This window comes from Bombus terrestris, chromosome 15, assembly GCF_910591885.1.
Source record: "Bombus terrestris chromosome 15, iyBomTerr1.2, whole genome shotgun sequence".
Lineage (NCBI taxonomy): Eukaryota > Metazoa > Arthropoda > Insecta > Hymenoptera > Apidae > Bombus > Bombus terrestris.
This window is the reverse complement of record NC_063283.1, coordinates 9,019,657-9,039,524: the sequence shown is the minus strand read 5'-3', so window position 1 is coordinate 9,039,524 and position 19,868 is coordinate 9,019,657. Positions and strand designations below refer to the sequence as shown.

The following is a 19,868-nucleotide window of genomic DNA, read 5'->3' as shown; positions in this document are numbered from 1 at the left end:
AAACACTTTCAATATTTGAATATGTCAGGATTTAACAAATATACGATGGACGGCAAGTGGATAATGCTATCGAATTTTGACAAACATCAAGTTTTGTAATTACCTTTAAGTATTATGTTAAATGATATTTTGAGGATCACAGAGAAACTAAAGAAGTAAAGCGATTGTTCGAAGGTCTCAGTTGACAATCTATATTGATTTTCGGATATCTTGATGAGCGTTAATCGAAATAATAACATCTATAGCAGATTTAATTTTACTCGTCTAAGATAAAAGCAAAGCTGTATATACATATATATCCATACCGCTTCGAGAAATATGATTTTTATCTTAAGCTAAATTTTAATATTCTATTTTCAAAAATGCACAGGCGACAAATAAATTTAATTTTTAACTAAAAATGGGATTTTTTAGAACTGTATATCAAACAATTATATACCCTTTTCATTGAAGCACAAAAATGTAATGTCTAGTTTCCAAATTAAAAAATGTTACATTAAATTAGAAAAGTTTTATTTCTATTTCTTTTTTAGATTCTTTTATTCTATAGTGATCTGTATTAAAAAACTTGCCACCTATATAACAAATAGGTTACATTATAATAATGAAAGATATGTGTATAAAAAATTACAGTCTCTGATACAATACTCTTCTCTCTCTTAAGGATACATGAATCTATTCTATTTACAAAGTGATTAAAAATACAAATGGTTAAATATATATCTATAGTGGTGCTGATAATGTTATCATCGCAGTTTTAATTTCATCATAAAGTTCTTTATATTCTTCGTGTTCCTTAATAAGTACCATAAGACTGCCTCTTTTCACACCCATAGCAGCACCAATGTCTTGTCTGGAAGGTGTGTAGCAGTATGGAATATTTTTATCTTCGCATACAATTGGTAAGTGACACATGATTTCTATTGGAAATACATCTCCAGCAAAGACTACCAATCTAATAAAAACACACAAATACTTTCAAATAAACAGTCTTTTGATTATTAAAATTATCAGAAAATCTAATTACAGTTATATATTAAAAAATTTATTTTTTACCCTTGTTCTCCTTTGCGAAGATGCTTCTGAACATCCTTCAAACCATTTCGAAGATAAGATTTATGCTTTGCAGCTGAAATAGTTATATTACAAATCATAAATATACATGCTTCACAAAAATGTTTTACTATTCAACTGTTTTATAAAAATACCTTTTTTGATACACTTATAAATTTTTTTGGTTAATTTTTTTGGGGCCATGGGTTTGGCTATAAGGCTTGTGTATTTTAATTTTTCTTCGTATTTAATTTCTGTATTATCACCAGTCTCTATTTCTCTCACACTATCGTCAATTTCCTGTTTTATTGTTATTTGCTCCATTTTTTACAATAATAATAACGATTTCCCGCTAGAAAGTTTACTATATCTTCTACACGTGCTCTTACACTCACTTAGAGGTTAGAGACAAACCTTCGGTACTTACAGACTAACCTTCGGTACTTACAGACTAACATAACCATAAAGTACATTGTGACAACAGTAGAGGTTACGCTGTTTTCGAACCTGTTCGAAAATGAAATTTGTCTTGTGTTAATAGAAAATCTTTAAAGCATGTTGTTATATGTATTTTTAAAGTATAAGAATGCTTTTCAACTTCTGTGATCCTCGTTTAAGGCCAGAAATTCAATGCAGTACTGTTAGCACAGAAGGATATGAAGTCACCAATTTAATAACTGGTACTGATAAAGGATTTTTAGCATATGCTTGTATCAAGCCTCCTATAAATATCGACGTTACTTTTATATGTAACATATGTATCAATCACATTTTAATTTGGCCACAAGTTGGCTCTCAAAAGTCATCAGGCTTTCAATTATATGCTAAGACTAGTAACGATGCCAGTGTACCATACAGTTTACTAGGCACTGGATTTTTAGACACCACACACACTGGATTATTGTTTTGTCCAAGTAAACATGAATCAATTCCTGCACCACCAAATTTTTTGAAATGTTTTACAAAATCCTCCCTGCAATACTTAACAAGGTGCATAAATAGTTTAAGGATTTGTATATGTAAAACAAAGAATTCAGTACCTGCATTAGGTAAGATAGAAGTGTGGGGAACAGTGTCACCACGTTGTGGTAAAGATACTGTAGCCAGTATTTCTACTTTATGGTTCAAACCATCTTGCTTAGCTGAATCTATGGAAAGATCTGAAAATGCTGAATATAAAACACCTGTTACTAATACAGATAATAAGTAAATGTGAAATTATTTGTTGGTATATATAAAGTATATTATTTATTAACTTTATATATCTATTATACTTGTTTCAGGGAAATATTGGAAACAAATCTACAAGTTCCAGAAAGTTTTTTAGATGCCATTACTTATGAAATCATGACACAGCCAATTCTCTTGCCAAGCGGAAAAATAATTGACCAAACTACATTACTGAAACACGAGGAAAGTGAAGCAGTATGGGGAAGAAGATTGACTGATCCTTTTACTGGTTTACCATTTAGTGAAGATCGCAAACCTGTTATAGCAAGTGCTTTAAAAATAAGGATAGACAGGTTTTTGCTTGAAAATTGCAATAATGAAGAAATAAAAAAATTACCAAGAGTGTTAGGTCGTGCATTGCCCTCTGATGGGAATGTAACAGATAAAACAGTAACGGAAGTTCCTAATTATTTGTTAAAAAGAAATATAATTCAAGGTCCAAGCAATATTAAGCCAAAGTTTCATTGTTCTATAGTAAGTTCTGTAAAAGCAGAGAAAAAACTTTGTCATAAATTGCCAGTTGTTATAATGTCCCAAAAACGAACTGTTTCTGCTTTAACTAAACCAGCAAAGAAAAGAATGACTGCCAATTCTTATATCTCAACTATACCTCTGTCTAAAAACACAGAAAGGGAACAAAAAAATAATTGTATTGATATAATGGATCTAACTGTTGATAATGAAACAGATTTCGATATTGATATAGCAGTACCTAATTTAAAACGTTTTAATAACATTCCAAAAAAGAACGAGACAAATTCGAAATTAACTACGTGTTCCTGTTGCCCTAATGGCATTTTTTACCAGCTTCCATGTAAGCATGTTCTATGTAGAAATGTCTTAACATCGATTGAAAATAACCAATGTACATCTTGTAGCATGCCTTATAAAAATAATGAAATAAAACGGATTTATGAATGAATTGTGTAATAAACTTATTATCATTAACGTAATGCATTTTATTTAAATAAATTAACTTGTTGGAATATATTGTGCACAATTAATATAACATGTAAATAATATGTAATGATTACTTTTAATAAATATATAAGATATGAAGTATCTTACTACATCCTGTAAACCTCAATTCGAAACCTGCTTTGTACAATATTATTCTGGTTTCCTACATAATTAATGAATTACATGCAATTAATACAAAATGTCATATTTTGAATATAGTCCTCTCTGGTGGTACTAATAAGTAAAATCTTTAACTGATAGATGGCGTTATTATGTTTAAACTACAGCACTGTGTCAGTTTGTACCAATGTTAACAGTTATTAATTACATGTAATTAATAATTACGTGGGAAATCAGAATAATATTATGCAGACAAGATTTTTGAGAATTAAAGCTTTAATTCAATTTTTGAACAGTTCAAAAATTCACCTTGTAGATCAAAAAATTTTATTTTTTAATTTCGTGATAGAGATTAGTTTCATCATTTTACCGGTAGATGGTTATAATGTTTCATTGTTCACCGATTGATAGATTTTTTAAATTTGTTTAAACCTAGGAGAATATTTACATAAAACTAATCTGAATTAATTCCTTACGCCCTAAACTTTCATTTGAATTCTTGAAAGGTAAAAAATTTTATTTAGGAAGCAAAAATTTGGATTTTTAAAGTTTTGTCGATTAAACATAAGTACGGACATACAAAAATTTGGATAAGGCTTCAAATTTTGTATGTATATATGTTTATATGTGGTTTTTAAGGTCGTTAAATTTGTTTTTTCACGCTCTACGAGGATATCGACAAATAAATATATATATATGATTTTATTGAAAAAGATACTGAAGCTCTTGAAATTCCATTAAAAAAAAAGGATTATAAAAAAATCTATTTCCACTGTTGCGTGTGATACTTAAAATACTTTGTTCTAAGAAGCTTTTTACACAACAATAAATAAGGCAGATATTTAGATGATCTCATTTAGCTGGATTAATCTGTATATTAATGAAAATGTATTCACCATACTTAAATTTGCACACATACTTTCATGATTTTTCTACGATATGTACATTATATACGTTATTTAATAAACAAAGTTTGTGGAGAATTTTTCATGATACAAATTTTTATATAAAAATTGAAAAAGCATTTCTTATGTAAGAATATTTCTTGTGCATATTCTTTTTCTGTGCAACACATTATAGGATATATTTTTACGAAATAAAATTCATAAATTTAAGTCCATTATCCAGAATAAGATTAAAAATGTTACCAGAGATATGTACATATAGATATCGCATAATTCGGATTTGTTTCGGATACATTTTTCAAAAAATTTCTAAATCGAAGGCATAATACTATTTTATCACTTTTCATGTTTTATAAGCGTCAATCACTGTTTCTACTTCTGAGTAAAGAAAATACTTAAAATACTCTATTTATTCATTATAACACTGTAAATCCGCTACCTTGACTCTGTCGTTTAGCAATGTTAAACAATGATAATAGATAATTACGTGAGTCCGGAGAAACGTAAAATGTAAGTGTACGATCAGAATTGGGAGTGGTATTCTCAAAAATATCGGACTGTACATCGCTATTTGTAGAAACGCTAGCTAAACCAGTACTACTGGTTCGTACATATTCCGCCACTCGTGCTCGCATTTCTCGATCCATCTACAAGAAAAATTTTAAATATAAATATTATACCTAATTATGTAATAGAAAAATATATATATACCTAATATAAATATAAAAATATATCATACCTCGTATGGCGCTGGAGATATAGATCTATTAGTTTGCGTTGTCTCAGGAGAGCAGTACAAACATATTGTTGATTCCAAATGATGATCAGCACTCGTTAGATCTTTCAATAAATATATCCGTTCTACGTTATCTTCAGCTGTATTAACTAATAATAACGCATGCCGTGTTAGAACTAACGTTATAGCACGACTACTGCCTTGTTGAATCACGTAATCTGCATTAGTAACATGCAGGATATTTCCGTGATTATTTTCAAGTAAGGGTAACAACCACCAGGCATATCTAATAATTGCATTATTATTTCCGGATGTGTATTGGACTACTGGTCGTTGTCGAGGCTGTAAAAATGTATTTATTATCAATTAATTTCGTTAATAACGTCTGAAATAAATTCCGTGAAATTATTCACCGAAGGCAAAGAATTCCAGCCAGCTCCTTGAAGTAATCCTTGTCCTGTCAATGCAACTAGTTCTGCAGCCCCACTTAAAGGTTTCGTAACTACTCCAACTAGTCCAAGTCCAACGCCAGTCACGATACTTTTGGTTGTTATTTCTCCTGACCAAACTTGTTGCAAAGGATGATGTGCTAAACCCGCAACTGCGGCTAAAAATTAAAAAAGAAATTAAACAACACGAAGTATTGAATCAAAAAGAAATATAGCTATATATATACCAAGAAGATTCATTCCAAGTCCTGTCAAGCCTTGGTATAGTCCTTGTGCCATTCCTTGAGGACGCATTCTTCTAGATTCTTCTTGCCGCTGAAGATGTTCCTCATCGAGTGTTAAACGATCCAAATTTCGTGCTACACTAGATGCTAGTTTCGTTACAGAGTTTAATGTACCTGTGTAATATAAAATTATAAGTGAATTTTGTAGTTATGATAGATGTTTGTATTCATTAATACCTGCTGTAACATGTCTCATCAAACTGGCAGAACCATGCGTTATTCCAACAATAAAACCCCATGGTCCTTGCAACAGGCCTTGGAATGGAAGGGAAATAAAATCTTTAAGTCCTGAACCAAGAGCTTGTGCTAAGCTGCCAGGAGAACCTAATATTTCTAATGATCCTACTACCCAACCTAAGGCACAAATATTTTAATATAGTATAATATAAATTAAAAAGTAATATAATATTAAGAAATTTGAATAATATTATTTTCATACCTGCTCCGAATATAGCACCAGATAAGTAATGCATTGTGAGAGCATTGCCAAGTCTATAAGGTGTAGTTAAAATATTTTTCTTTTCAAAAGTACCAAAATATAAAGGAGAATGGTCTAAAGCCACGTATAAACGTACAGAGGTATGAACACTTAATAAGATAGATACCGGATCTATCTTTAAATTTTGTAATCTTAATGGGGCGCTTAATATTCTAGCATAAACCATTATGTAATCAGGAATGTATACTCCAATAGTTGAAACTAGTGTTCTTGTCTTTTTCATGTCATCTGGTAGCAAAAATCGAGGTGGTGCCATCGAAGTTGCATAATTTAATAATTGTGTTATGTATGTATCTTCAATGTAAGCACTGATTGGTGCAATTTTTATATGAAGATCTTTTGATGCTGAAAACATTATTAAGAAAAAATTAATATTTGTAGGACAGAAAAGAGTTTATTAAACACATTTAAAAATATTAAATACCTTTTAATTGCCCTTGATTTTCTATTATATAATCAATCGCAATCAACGAATTTTCTCTTATTTGTTCTATTTTATTCATTAAACAACTGCTTGTATAAAATGTTGTTTCTTTCATCATAAGCGGACTTTGACTGATTAGTACTACTGGAAAATCGAAACCCCCTTGATCAAATAGCTGATTATCTAATTGTAGATCTCCTATGAAAGCACGTAAATTTACAATTTTAGATCTTGCATTAATAGCGACTATAACATCGGTCATAGATAAGCTGGCCACTTCAATCTTTTGAGCATTCTCATTCATATCATGCATGATGATAATGGTAACTCCTCGGAGACAAATGGTCGCAGACCCTTCTTTAGAATTATTTTCCTCAGTATCCTTTGTATCATCATTTACGTTAGCTTTTACATTTTCTATATCAGTTATTAATTGTTTTAACTTTAGCTGTGAAGAAGTTTTAGCTTCTATAGCTATAGTTTCGTCTTGTGCCGAAAAGAAGGTTGTTACCGAACTCGAGCTCTCAGAACTCTGTACATTTATGACTGGCTGATCATCTGGATCAGAAGTAAATTTATTATGCATCGTCACCATATCTTTCATTTCGCTTTCTTTTCGTAAAAGTCGACTTCTGATATCCCTTGCAGACACTTCCACTTGAGATATTGGAACAATATTAATATAGGTAGTGTAACAACGATTCTGCATGATTAACTTTACATCTCCATAGGATGGTAGTCGTACATACTGATCCACTGGTGCACTTGATATGGCGGATAAATTTATACCTCTTGACCATCGCAATTCTTTATTTCTGATAGCCTGGTCATTATAATTGTTTGTTACAGCAGAAAACAGAAGTATATTCGATACATTAGTAACTGGTGCATCAGGTAGTCTATTACTGATAGATGGAATGGAATAATGACTTGTTGCATTGCTTTCTATTTCACAAATCCATGTAAAGTGCAATGCATCTGGTATTATCCCTTCTGCTGTTTCATTAGCTTGACCCAATAGGACTTTAAAAGCACAGGTATTCTCAATCAATAATTGAGGATGATAATCCATATGAATCATTATGTACATTGTACCCCTATCTTCCTGTATTGTAATGACTACCGGCATAGTGCTAGGGCCATTTGGTATAGCAACACATTTACGACTCATACCCTGGTCAACTCGAATTGGACAAGACCATTTGTGCCCTACGCTCAAAGATATATATAATACAAGAGGTTCTACAATGTCTTCCATGTATAATGTATACCACTGTGTAATCGGTATACCTTGTTTTTGATCTTCGGATGGTGAAATATTAAGGCTATAAGGAGTAAGATCATTGGGCAATTCAAGTCTGGTTGCATCTTCGTGTACCGCCAATGTTGCTATGCATAACTCTTGAGATGTTAAATTACTAATAACATGGCTACTCATTATACGCACAAGACGCATATCTTCGTGCATACTCGAATTAATGCTCATGAGTGAGACACTTGAGCCGCAGTCAACACATGATTTAATGTTTCCTGTGGCAGGGATGAGTCCATTAATCCGAGGCATATAGAAACTTTGACTCCAATCAGGTCGATCTAGCTGTAATGCTTGGGACGTGTAAAACGTATCACCGATACCGACGCACAAGTGAAATGTGCCTTCCAATTTTGGTGGTGTTACGATTCCATAGTGAGGAATCTGACAAAGTTCGATGTCCTCTGATACAAGAGATAAATGACAGCCCATGGAATTTAACATAAAACACCAAGGCTGCAATTCTAATAATAAAGTACTTGAAACTAATCCAGCATCTTGGTATTTCACTTGTACATGTGTTTGTGGTTGTTCAGCGGATATCCATTCCTCAAACTCATCTCCTTGGAAGGGCCATTCCGTTTTATCTTTCTGATTCTCAAGATCTTGCAAGATGCTATCGATATCTTCGACTTCCGGTCTTCTAAAGAATTTCCTTTGATCTACGGAACTGTACGATAATGGTACATACGGATTAGATGTAGAAACTCCGGTTTCTAGTTGAAATGTTAGTTGGTGGAAATGTTCAAACGTTCCAGGACAGTATAGTTGCTGTCTTTCACCCCGACCATTTACCATTGTGCATAAAGATATTTTCAACGAAGGTGTATCCATTTGTACCCTAGCTGGTACTGGCAAATGCGAGCGAATCATGTAAAGTGGGCTAAGTACAGCTAGCACCTTGGTCTTATCTTGAATTATTTGCGTTATTATCCGCACCCAAATGCTTAAAAATTGACCACGTTCTTGTAATGGAACTTTAACAAGCCATGGTTGCCCCCACTTGGCATTTGGTTGAAGGGGAATATCTCCTGTCCAAGATAAATTTGGAACATTGGTAAATCGTAGACGTATTGCCATTTTCTTGTTTCCATCGAGTATAACTGACGGTGGTCGAGTTTTACCAGAAACGGAATAAATATCTTTTAATACAGTCACCTTTGATCCCACGTCAGCTTCATACTTGACTAATCTCATTTCAAAATTGTCTATTAACTGATTTGAAATTACAAGTTGGCCAGAAAATGTTATAAGCTTTTGTGTGGCTGAAAGTGATGTAACGCTTACGAATGCTGACGCTTTTGTAACAGAATTACTGAATTCGACAGCTTGAACTCCATCTACACCAACAGAAAATGATTTGCTCCATAACCAAATATTTTCTTCTATTGCTATTCGTAACATTTTGTTGCCAATATTTCTCCATGAGTAAAAGATACATTGCCTACTTTCCAATAATATGTTGTCTCCTGTACCACTTTGACCAAAGAGGATAGGCACATTGCTATCGTTAGCTATTACATAGCGTGTGAATAGAATAGTGCTTTTAGTTTCTTCTTCTAAGGATGCATACCATAAATGCATCGAAACCACAAGTGTATGAGCTATTGTTGGACTCAATTTTAACGCAAATGGACTGCATGTGAAAGATACATCTGTTTTGTCAGATAGCGATAATTGCAATCTTGCTTCTAGAGGATCTAGTATTTCTTGCATGGTTAAATGACCATAATCTAGTATATGTACTCCAAATATTCCACTAATATCAATGAGCACTGAACCGTCAATCCATCTATTAAGTACGAGTATAGCTCCTTTATGTTCAAAGGTCATAAAACATTGCGTTTCGGGTATCGTGCCTTTTAAAGTATAATTCTTCAAAGGTGGTTGTAAATTGTTATACGTAATTGTACTAACGTGATTGTACATGGATACATGAATAGTGCCAATATTAAGTGCAGCTTGTATGTTAGGTATAATTGAAGAATTGAAATATGAATCGATGCGTAAACAAGCTGCAAGAATCCGGGCTGAGATTATGGTTTTGGAAGAGGGTCGATTATTGTTTGATAGTAGAACTACGCGCCATATACAAGCCACTGCTCTTGCTGGTGCTTTTTCAGGAAGCTCTAAACGATAGGAATCTGTTTCTGATAGGTAGAAGTCGGCATATCGCTGATAGGACATGTGACAGTCGCTCCAATATTCAAGAGCGCACAGTACTTTATCGACGTACCCACTATCAGAATCTAGTGTCTAAAAATATTAAAAAATTGTTTAAAAATTAAACTAAATCCTGTCTGTTTAAAACATTATTCTTGTGAAAAAAATGTTTTGTTCTGCTTACTTCAAATGGAACTGGAGATATATGTATTTTAGTTAATGTTCTTGGTTGAGGATACCTCCAAGCCATTGATTGTTGGGGATAAGTGAAGAAAATAACCTGATGAGTTAAATAATAGGTCAAAATATTAAATATCCCTTTAAAGATTCTACTGAAGAAGCAAATGATATGAAACTTACTTGATATGGGAATGGTAATTCATCTGCATTTCCATTCACAAATTGGAATGCACCTGCTTTGAGATCATCCTTATAATGTTGTTCAGTTGATAGAACAATTTGTTTCTCATTACCTCTACATGTCGAAGATGATCTTGTCAATTCATTTAATAGTAGTTGGAGATCATCGATAACATTTTTTATAATTTTTATTTGTTCTGGTCCAAAATCTAAATGGAGACTATCACTGTCTGCTTGTACTTGTATTTGAGGAATAGAATCGACATTTAACCAAGTCTCCCAAAGCAAACACACTGTAATATTACAGCACCATGGATTCAAGAGTACTTTTATGTTTCCATTTAGAATTGCAGATATGATAAAGGAGTCTACAGATGTGTTAGAATATATTCTATCAGGTCTAAGAAGAGATGAAATATTTCCGGATAACGAAGCTAAACTGGTTATTATTTCGGCGCCGGAATCGGTTTTAAGGGATACTACAACTTGTTTTGTACATATATTCATATCAGGCCAATTTAATTTTTTCAATTTTATTGTTGGAGATATTTTCACATCGTCATGTTGTTCTGATATTGTTTCATACTCTTTCATAAAGCATGACAATATCTTACTTTTGATAATATATATTTGATTTAACCTCGATAAAGAGAAATAAATTTTTGTAGGTCTACCTACATCTATAAATAATTGTGGATTCTTTCCTACAGTTTTTTCGTATTTTATTGTTATAAAAGATGGGGGAATGCCTGTATCTGGATGTAAATCTCCATTTTTTGTTTCAATCATAAAAACTTTGAAATCTTTTTCAGTTGGTATTGAAATTAATTCTTGTTTGTCCTTGTCCCCAAGTGCCATTGTTATATCGAAACAAGATACTTGCACCTTTTGTGATGGATGCTGCTGTGAAAAATAAATATTCGGCTGATTAACCATTATGTAAAAAAGCGGTTGTTTCTGACTTTCACCCTCATCCTCTTCAACTTCATTTATGTCTACTTCATATTCTGTGACTGCTTGATGAATATCATACAGCACGAATGTTATTTTTCCACAGTTCACCAGAAATTCAAATGGTAAAAGTATTGAAGTATCTGCAGATATTGGTTTGCCAACGATTGTGGAATTTATGCTAGATGTTTCAAAGTCTATACCGCTATCCTTGGTGACATCAACGTCTATGTCATCAGAAGATTGTTTTATCCAAGTAATTTGTTTAATACTCCCTACAGTCGAAAGAGGTTTCTGTGATGTACTGATATATGTATTTGCACTTTTATGTCGTTCAAAATCTCTCAACAATAAATTTTTTAATTCATTATTTAAGATTGAAATCAACTGAATCTGGTCTAAATTTATTGTTACTTCAATATCTGTGATACAATTTACTTCAATTGCACTTCCGCATACTGTAATATCTGGTTTAAATAGAACCGGCGGTGCAATGATTAAACACAAATCGAATTTCGATAACAGCGGAAGTGTAGAGAACTGCCGTTCTAAACTACTTCCATGTCCAAGTTTATTCCATTCCAACGCAGGATTTTCGTTCATGGTATATAAATATGATTGGGACATTTTCTTATTTATAGTCATTTGATAATTCTTCCAAGTAGTTGTATGGGCACATACACTTTTTATATTAATCTGATATTGTCGATCTTCTACAGCAGAACCTGGTATACTTAAAATATTTGCTTGAGCTGCGAGTTGATATATATCTAATCTTAAAGGTGTTCTGCAAATCGGATTTTCTGCATGAGGTGTGATACGAATTCCGTCCAATTGAATCATTAATAAATCATGTTGTGGTTTGAATTTTGTTATGTTTGAAACTGGTAGCATCAGTCTAAGTCCTTTAAAGTCCAGATATATTAATGGTAACATTTCATTATCAAGACTAGTAATGCTGTTTAAGTGTGTTGTTACATTTTGTTCAGAAGTTTCGATTATATCTTTTTCAGCAGATTGGTAGAGGCCCGTAAGAGGTTTTATCAATTGTATATATTTACTAACTACGGTAAGCGGTAAAATTATGTCCACCATTTGTATTTTTATAACTACTTCGGAAATATAACTATTAGCAGATAAAGTTGTTTCTGTTATTATATCCTTCTGAAACTGCAAAGAAAAATCAGAGATTATCAAAATATTATTTGTTTTTAAATGTTAAATACCTTCTGACTCTTATGCCGTTTATAGGTACCCCATCGTGTGTGAACATTCCCCGATTTTGCTCTAGTGAGGGTAAAACTTAAAAAGCCGGAATCGTCACCTTTTTCTAAACTGTCTTCTCTTCCACAAAGAACTGCACCTACATACTCACCGATATCCCAAGTTGGTGAATTCAATGGTCTATTAAAACATAGATTTTAGCATTTATTATATAAAATTGCATGAAGTATTTTTTTTTACGTAATGGTGTACCTTGTATAATGAAATATAGTGGCTGTTGTAACTTTATTTTTTAGCTTAAAATAAATAGGTTGCAAGTCTAAAGAAGTAATAATATCTTCCAATTCAAGTACTAATTTTAGTGAAGATAAAGTCTCTTTCTCTGTGACGTATAATTTAATCGCAATTTTTGTTATAGTCCATTGAATCCATGCTGTCAAAACTAATTCGTCGGAGTCTATAAAATATACGATATTATATATAAAGGTACACTTAAATATACACTTATTTATAATGTACCTGGTGTACTCTCATCTTTTGAAGTTGAAAGAGTCGAGTTTGTAGTTGTATCTTCGGGATATAGTAATTGTGTTGGTGTAGATGGAGTTTGTGGTACAATAGGAAGAACTACTTGTGCTTCGGTATTTATTTGAGTACTAGCTATAACACTTTTATTACTACTAGTTGTAATTTGCAAAGTGTTTAAAATACTCGAGATGATTTTACTCGTGAAAACTACCTAAAGTAAATATTTAATTTATACAGTTGTATAACAATATGCCAATATTTTATGTCTTTCGCGAGTATCGGATAAAATGATTTTATACCTGTTCTTCAGAGATCGAAACAATAATAGGAGAATTATCAATGTGAACACAGACACCCAAAGCAGCTAAAGTACTTGCTCCAGATGGAGATGTTACAATTTTTGTTGTAAGAGCAACTGTAGCATTTACTGATACTTTTTTAATAAAGTTTTTTTGCGTTTGTTGTTGTAACATGTAACAATGGAAATCAACAAGGCTTAATGTCCATGGGAAACTTTGCAATTCTGAAATAAATCACTGTGAATGTGATGATCACTGTGAAATCAAAAATTTTTTTTTTATGTATTATTTATTACTTACTATTCGTCCACATTGATTTCGGTAATTTAACAGGTAATTCCTGAAGGTAAGGTGCGAGTAATTCAAAATTTATATTAGATGAATGAACGAGAAGAGAAGGTAATTTTATGATCAATATCTCTAACTTATTATCGCTTTTTAATGCTTTGTCTTTGGCTTCTTCTATACCTAAATTGATTAATGAAGATTAATATTATAAAATATACAAATATCTGATGTTATAAAGCTTGTATATATATTTACCATATGCACCAATACCACTCATTGTGATTGATGGTATGTAAATAACAATATGTCCAACACATCCACTTAACACAAGACCACACCACCATGGATACATTTCTGCTAATCTGGCCAATATTCCCAAATTCTGTAAGTTCTATCATAGATTAATTCTTTCTAACTAATAAAAACACTATGCAAATAATTAATAAAAAAAAATAATGTTTATTGGACGTTACTTGAAACTTCGTCATTATCAACTGAAATAATAAGCAATGTACCTGTCTTTCATTTTCGGATTTAGAATCATGCTTTTTTTGCATTTCATCATTTTGTACAGTTTTTGACTTTTCCGTGGCTATGACGGATTTTCGTTTTTCTTTGTCTGAGGAGCTATGTACACTTTCGTGTAAACTGGGAAATGTTTTTTTCTTTGTGCCAGTATCTGAAGACGCACCTTCAAATTGCTGGACTTCGGGTCGAGTGGTACATAAGGTACCTAAATTATAATACGTAACACGATATTCTAGCCATTTAAAAAGTAATGGATCAAGTGAAGCCCTGATATCTGCCATTTGAACCGAAATCAAAGGTGGATGCGTTTGTCTTTCAATACTTTGCGGAAACTGTATTACAACCGTTAGTAATGATTTGTTTTCTACATCACTAAAATATAAAAGATATTATCAATTTATTTATAACCAGAATATTTAAAGGATACTAACCTGTAAATATTACTTTCTGGTCCTGAAAATATAAAGGCTTGCTGTGACTCATTGAGTGCAAACATTTTTACCGAACTTATATTTAATTCATTTGATATTGTAACCAAAGATGACAACTTTTTGCAATTTACGTTTTCCAGTAACAATTCTAGATATACAGGGTCTGAAATGTTTGTGATATATAAATATAATGTTTAAAAAGTTATTGATCAATTGATATGGTAGTATAGTACATACTCGTTTCTTGACAAGCATCATTGAATAAAGAGGAACAGACAAGAGGATTAGTTGTATCACCAGCGTCAAAAATTGAAGTTAAGATAGATACAGCAGCCATTAGCTTTGCCTTTGTTCCAGTAATTGTAATGCTGTCAATATGTACCGCGTATATTTCATGTATTAAATCAACATTTTTCCAATACTGTGGATACAATAATTTCTTGATTTCACATTCGATGGAATAGGGCATTATTATTGATGTATGGCAATTTTTCGTCAAATAAAGTTGACTTCTGGTTCCATTTACCTAGTTAAACGCGTATTTTATTATATAATAATATATAAATAAAATAAAAGAAAAAAAAAAAGAAATGAAAAATAATCGCGCATACATTGAAGTAACTTCTCCATTACCTGCAATGTAATAATCTTATGACACTGATTAAACATTTCAGTCGGAAGATCAGTCTGTTTGGATGCACAAGCTGCAAGTCTAAATGGATATAAAGGTTGAAGTATAGTTACTATTGCTTCATCACATTCAATACTCATGAAAGGATCGTCTGTAAGAGCAGGTGTTAAAGGCGTCGTCTAACAAAATAATATGAAAGGAATAAATAATAGTAACATAAAAATTATTTATTATATGTTTATGTATATTAGACCACTTACTACTTACTCGACTTTCAACTATTTTTCGTTGTCGTGGAAGTCCAGTAATAGAATGATCCGCCAATTGCAATTGAAGTGAGGCTTTAATTATTATTAATTTTGTCTCAACCATAGATACATTTTCTCTTAATGCTTCATATTCTTCCAATGTAACTGGGGGGAGTTCATCTACGAGTGGATCTGCAATTTATACATGATAATTTTCTAAACAAGTTTTTTTTTCATGTAATTGTAATTGAATATATACCTAGTTTTGTAACGAGATAAGGATTGTAATCATAATTTGCAGCAGCTTGTTTTATTGTTTCAATACGATGAAAAACACCCGAACATAATCTAATAGTTAAATCGCCTATAATATACCTCATTACTCTACGTTCGTGGAAATTACTGAAAAAGAAGTATATGTATTTATATTACATTTTTCTAAGAATGTATTTAGAGAGAGAGAGAGAGAGAGAGAGAGAGAGAGAGAGAGAGAGAGAGAGAGAACTCAGTTACCTATATTCAAAATTAGACCCAAACTCTGCCAGTTTTTCAGGTGTTATGTCATCTGGCAATTCGGTGCAATGAACGTAATCCATGGAGAATGCGGGACATCGTTCTATTAGGCGCTCCTCTACACATGTTTTATAAAATTATTTATTATAAAATCTAAAATTATGAATATAGATTCAAAGTTTTATTACCTGAAGCTGTACATAGATAATAATATATTCCTTGTTTATATTCCCGTTTTCTTCCTTTATTCTCCACTGATTCATCATCAAATAATGAATCTTTTAAGTACAGAGTATTAAACTTGCCAGCTACTAAATACAAAGGTGGCTAAACAAAATAGTTTATTATATTATTTATTGCAGTTTGAATAAAATATACTTAGAAGTTATAGTATAAAATATTACTTGTGCCCCATCGACTACTTCAAGATGACCACAACTACAACTTCCTCTTGGATATATGCGTATGCAACCCATTCCAATTTGAAAACTAGTCATTGCAATTCCTTGGAGCAATGTATCCACTACCACACCATTTAATCGCAATGTTAAAAACGATTTATACCGAAGTTTACGGGATTTATAAAACAATTGTTCTTTAACATTTTCAACTGTCTATATATGTAAGAAAAAATAAAAATTATTTACTTATATTTTACTTTCCCTTTTCATTTTATTGTAAATAAATACCTTAAAAGTTAAAGTCGCATCTTGTACATATACGCCTAAATGAATGGTATGTCCAGAATAAGCCATTTGCTGTTCTGTAGACCAGTCATTTTCCCAATCAATAGGTAACAAAGATGATACCATGTTCCAAGCCCATCCACCCCATCCTGTACTGTCTGCAGCAGTTCCACTCACATGATCTATATCATCTATAATATTAAATACCAAAGCATGTATATAGAAATAATATCATATACATATCATATATCATAGTTGTATCTTGTATGGAGTAAAGTGAAACAAAACCTTGTATATTGTCCTCCATTTCTTCTACAGAAATTAACGATTTTTCTTTACTAGATGGAAATTGCTTTGTTTGCAAAGCCATTATCAAGGCAGCTAATCTAAGTAACATTGGTACTTGTTGTTCTGTTATACTGAATTCCATTTTTTGGCAATGAAGATCTAATCGTGTAATTGAAGCTTTTCTTGCAGTATTACTATGGTAGTTTATGATTAAACGTATTATAACCGAACATCGATATAGAACAGGATCCTAAATTACAAAATAGTATATTTTTATATTCTTATCTTACTGCTCAAAATTTTCAGTTAATTGTAATAAGTAATTAATACCTGATATATTTCTATTTTCCCAGATGCATCCATTTTATCTAAACATAATGTTAAATCTTGAATAGTAATAACTTTCCTAAGCATAACTTCATATGTGTTAACGTCTGAAAGGAAACATGTGTATGTATTTACAATATATTGCTAGAAACTCTTAGAAACATAATATGGAATATATACCCGTAAATGCTGGTTCCCATTTGTTATCAACAGTTTGCATGCTTAAAAATCTGACATTGACACTAAGAACAATATCTTCTTCCACATATTTTAGAATTAAATTATTACAATTAATTGTTATGTTATTTACAACTTTTGTTACTATGCTTTTTATGTATCCAGGGGGAGCTTCTTCCCTAGAAATTAAATAGTAACAAATAGGAATGATTATAACACAATATGTGGTTTTAGTAATAATAATAGGTTCCTTACTGCGGTATCTCTTGCCTCCTCTGCAAGGTGGTAGGATTGGTCTCCACTTTATTATCATCTTTTAATTTTAAAATGCATTCTAAAATAAAGATTAAAGTTTCAATTCTATGTATTCAGTTTTGTAACGAGTGTCAATCATGTTATCCGATACTTACCTATTGTATTAATGGTAATCACAATTGGCTCTGAAGTAATTTTTACCCAAGGAACATGAATAAGTAATTCATGTATATGACCACTAACAAAAACAAAGGGAAGATTTAGTTGTTCTTCCAAAACTTCTAGCCGTAGATCAAGGTTTTGAAATGATGCATCACCACCCCATAAGGAAACCTGAAATATAAAATGAAATAATACACACATGCGAAGAAAATAAATATAGACTCATTATTATATAAAACATATATACATACCTGAGATTGTTCTGGTTTAAAATTTTTCACATACTTTTCAACATAACTGAGAATCACTGGTGTTATATATGATTCCAATTTGAACATTGTGATTGGTAACTTAATACATTCCACATACTCTTGTAGGTTTAATAAATTTATGTAAATCTAAAATTCTCTAATAATTTATTTTTTTAGTCCGTCAATTGATTAAATACGCTTACCAAATATATTGGTAGAAGAAGTAACAGGTATAATAATAAGAAAAAATTAATATTTAAAAATGCAAAAGTTTATCTGGAAATGGTAAAATTATTTAAAGATTAAAAGTAAAATATGGATAATTATTAACTTTAACATAGATTTAATATATATATATAAATACAATATAAATAGCAAAGAAAGTTTAATACAAATATTTGACAAATCTACTAACAATACATTCTTAACTAACAATCATTCTTAAAGCAATTGAATTTTGAACATCTTTATGAGGAAAGTGAAGTAGGGTTAACAGAATCAATAGTCGCTTTGAAAAACATATTTTATTCTTCTTTCATATTAATACGGATACGAATATTATAATATGCTATTATTAAGTGTGAAGAAAATACATATTAACCTTATTAAAGATCGGCAGTTGACCATGCATTAAATTCAAGTATAAAAATATATTTTAAAAATACATATCTTGCATATTTCGTAATGAAATTTTAGTTTAATAGAAAAAGAAGCAATGCCACTTTGAATGATTTATAATTGACTGTTTTTGATCGTAATTTTATTTCTTGTAGATATAGTTTTATTTATGCTGTCTGCTGTAACCTTTCTAATTTGACGTGCACTGCAACTGCATGTGCACAGTAACTCTAATGCGCATGCTTATTGTTTTGAATGCGCATCTCCGAATGAAATTTTAAATTGCTTATTTATTTGTGCATAATTATCTACGAAAACTTCATGAAATTTATATTAACATAAATAAATAAAAGGAAAATATATTAAAATGAATTTTCTTATCTTTTAATATTACGTAAGTCTTCAAATTTCTTATTTTAAATTTACAATTTTGTATAATTTCTATATATCCAGACATTTTTTTATACACCCGATAAAAATTACTTTTTCCCCTTTATTCAAATTTTTACACATTCTTTGATGTTCACTTTATACCAAATGTAATAGGACTTTTTGTCATATGTTAAGATAATGGCACACATAACTGCATATTTTGCAGCTCGAGATTATACAAAACCTGCGATTGATCGTCGCATTGCTGAATTATTAAAAAGAAGAGTCGGTTTAGAAGAATTACCTACTGAAAGTTTAAAAGAACGACTTGTATGTAAAGCATACAAACTACTACAAATTGTCAATTTTACTAGAAAATATAAATATCATTTAGTAGACTATTTCATTTAAATTTTATTATTTTATTGTATACATAGGCCAAATTTAAGGAGAATCGAAATGCTAGACAAGCATTGCTCAAAGCAACCCATAGACAGGTCTTGGAAGTTGCTGCTTTTATTTTAAATGTAGATCCAGATACTTTAGAAGAAGGAATCATTGATAAAGATGAATATATCAATGTTCTTGATAGTTTC

General features: G+C 31.3%; 3 protein-coding genes across 5 annotated transcripts; 1 reads left to right on the top strand and 2 right to left on the bottom strand.

The window, feature by feature from the left end:
• Positions 1-496: 496 nt before the first annotated feature.
• Positions 497-1,394, bottom strand: LOC100646272 (H/ACA ribonucleoprotein complex subunit 2-like protein). The gene is made up of 3 exons (XM_003401294.4): positions 1,209-1,394; positions 1,057-1,129; positions 497-955 (listed from the first exon to the last, which is right to left on the bottom strand). The coding sequence occupies exons 1-3, from the start codon at positions 1,375-1,377 to the stop codon at positions 724-726; spliced, it is 474 nt and encodes a 157-aa protein (XP_003401342.1). The 5' UTR covers positions 1,378-1,394; the 3' UTR covers positions 497-723.
• Positions 1,395-1,639: 245 nt separating this feature from the next.
• On the top strand, positions 1,640-3,205 carry LOC100646159 (RING finger protein 37). The gene is made up of 2 exons (XM_003401293.4): positions 1,640-2,259; positions 2,337-3,205. Exons 1-2 carry the CDS (start codon positions 1,640-1,642, stop codon positions 3,202-3,204), a joined length of 1,488 nt encoding a protein of 495 aa, XP_003401341.2. The 3' UTR covers position 3,205.
• A 16-nt stretch (positions 3,206-3,221) lies between these two features.
• Positions 3,222-18,536, bottom strand: LOC100646391 (vacuolar protein sorting-associated protein 13B). Of its 3 annotated transcripts, none has more exons than XM_020867122.2 (31): positions 18,283-18,536; positions 18,025-18,202; positions 17,870-17,948; positions 17,618-17,793; positions 17,441-17,544; positions 17,111-17,360; positions 16,826-17,013; positions 16,541-16,750; positions 16,325-16,463; positions 16,137-16,254; positions 15,883-16,025; positions 15,643-15,815; positions 15,378-15,554; positions 14,982-15,270; positions 14,745-14,907; positions 14,301-14,685; positions 14,041-14,176; positions 13,798-13,965; positions 13,498-13,721; positions 13,190-13,409; positions 12,923-13,127; positions 12,673-12,850; positions 10,496-12,616; positions 10,320-10,415; positions 6,661-10,228; positions 6,177-6,581; positions 5,915-6,091; positions 5,681-5,851; positions 5,418-5,611; positions 5,008-5,346; positions 3,222-4,915 (listed from the first exon to the last, which is right to left on the bottom strand). In XM_020867122.2, exons 1-31 carry the CDS (start codon positions 18,367-18,369, stop codon positions 4,685-4,687), a joined length of 11,292 nt encoding a protein of 3,763 aa, XP_020722781.2. In that variant the 5' UTR covers positions 18,370-18,536; the 3' UTR covers positions 3,222-4,684. The 3 variants fall into 3 exon arrangements, with proteins under 3 accessions (XP_020722781.2, XP_048268512.1, XP_048268513.1); XM_048412555.1 differs by having other exon boundaries at positions 14,041-14,167; XM_048412556.1 differs by lacking the exons at positions 15,883-16,025; positions 16,137-16,254; positions 16,325-16,463; ... (6 more) ...; positions 18,025-18,202; positions 18,283-18,536 and having other exon boundaries at positions 15,378-15,526; positions 15,643-15,782.
• Between the last annotated feature and the right edge of the window lie 1,332 nt (positions 18,537-19,868).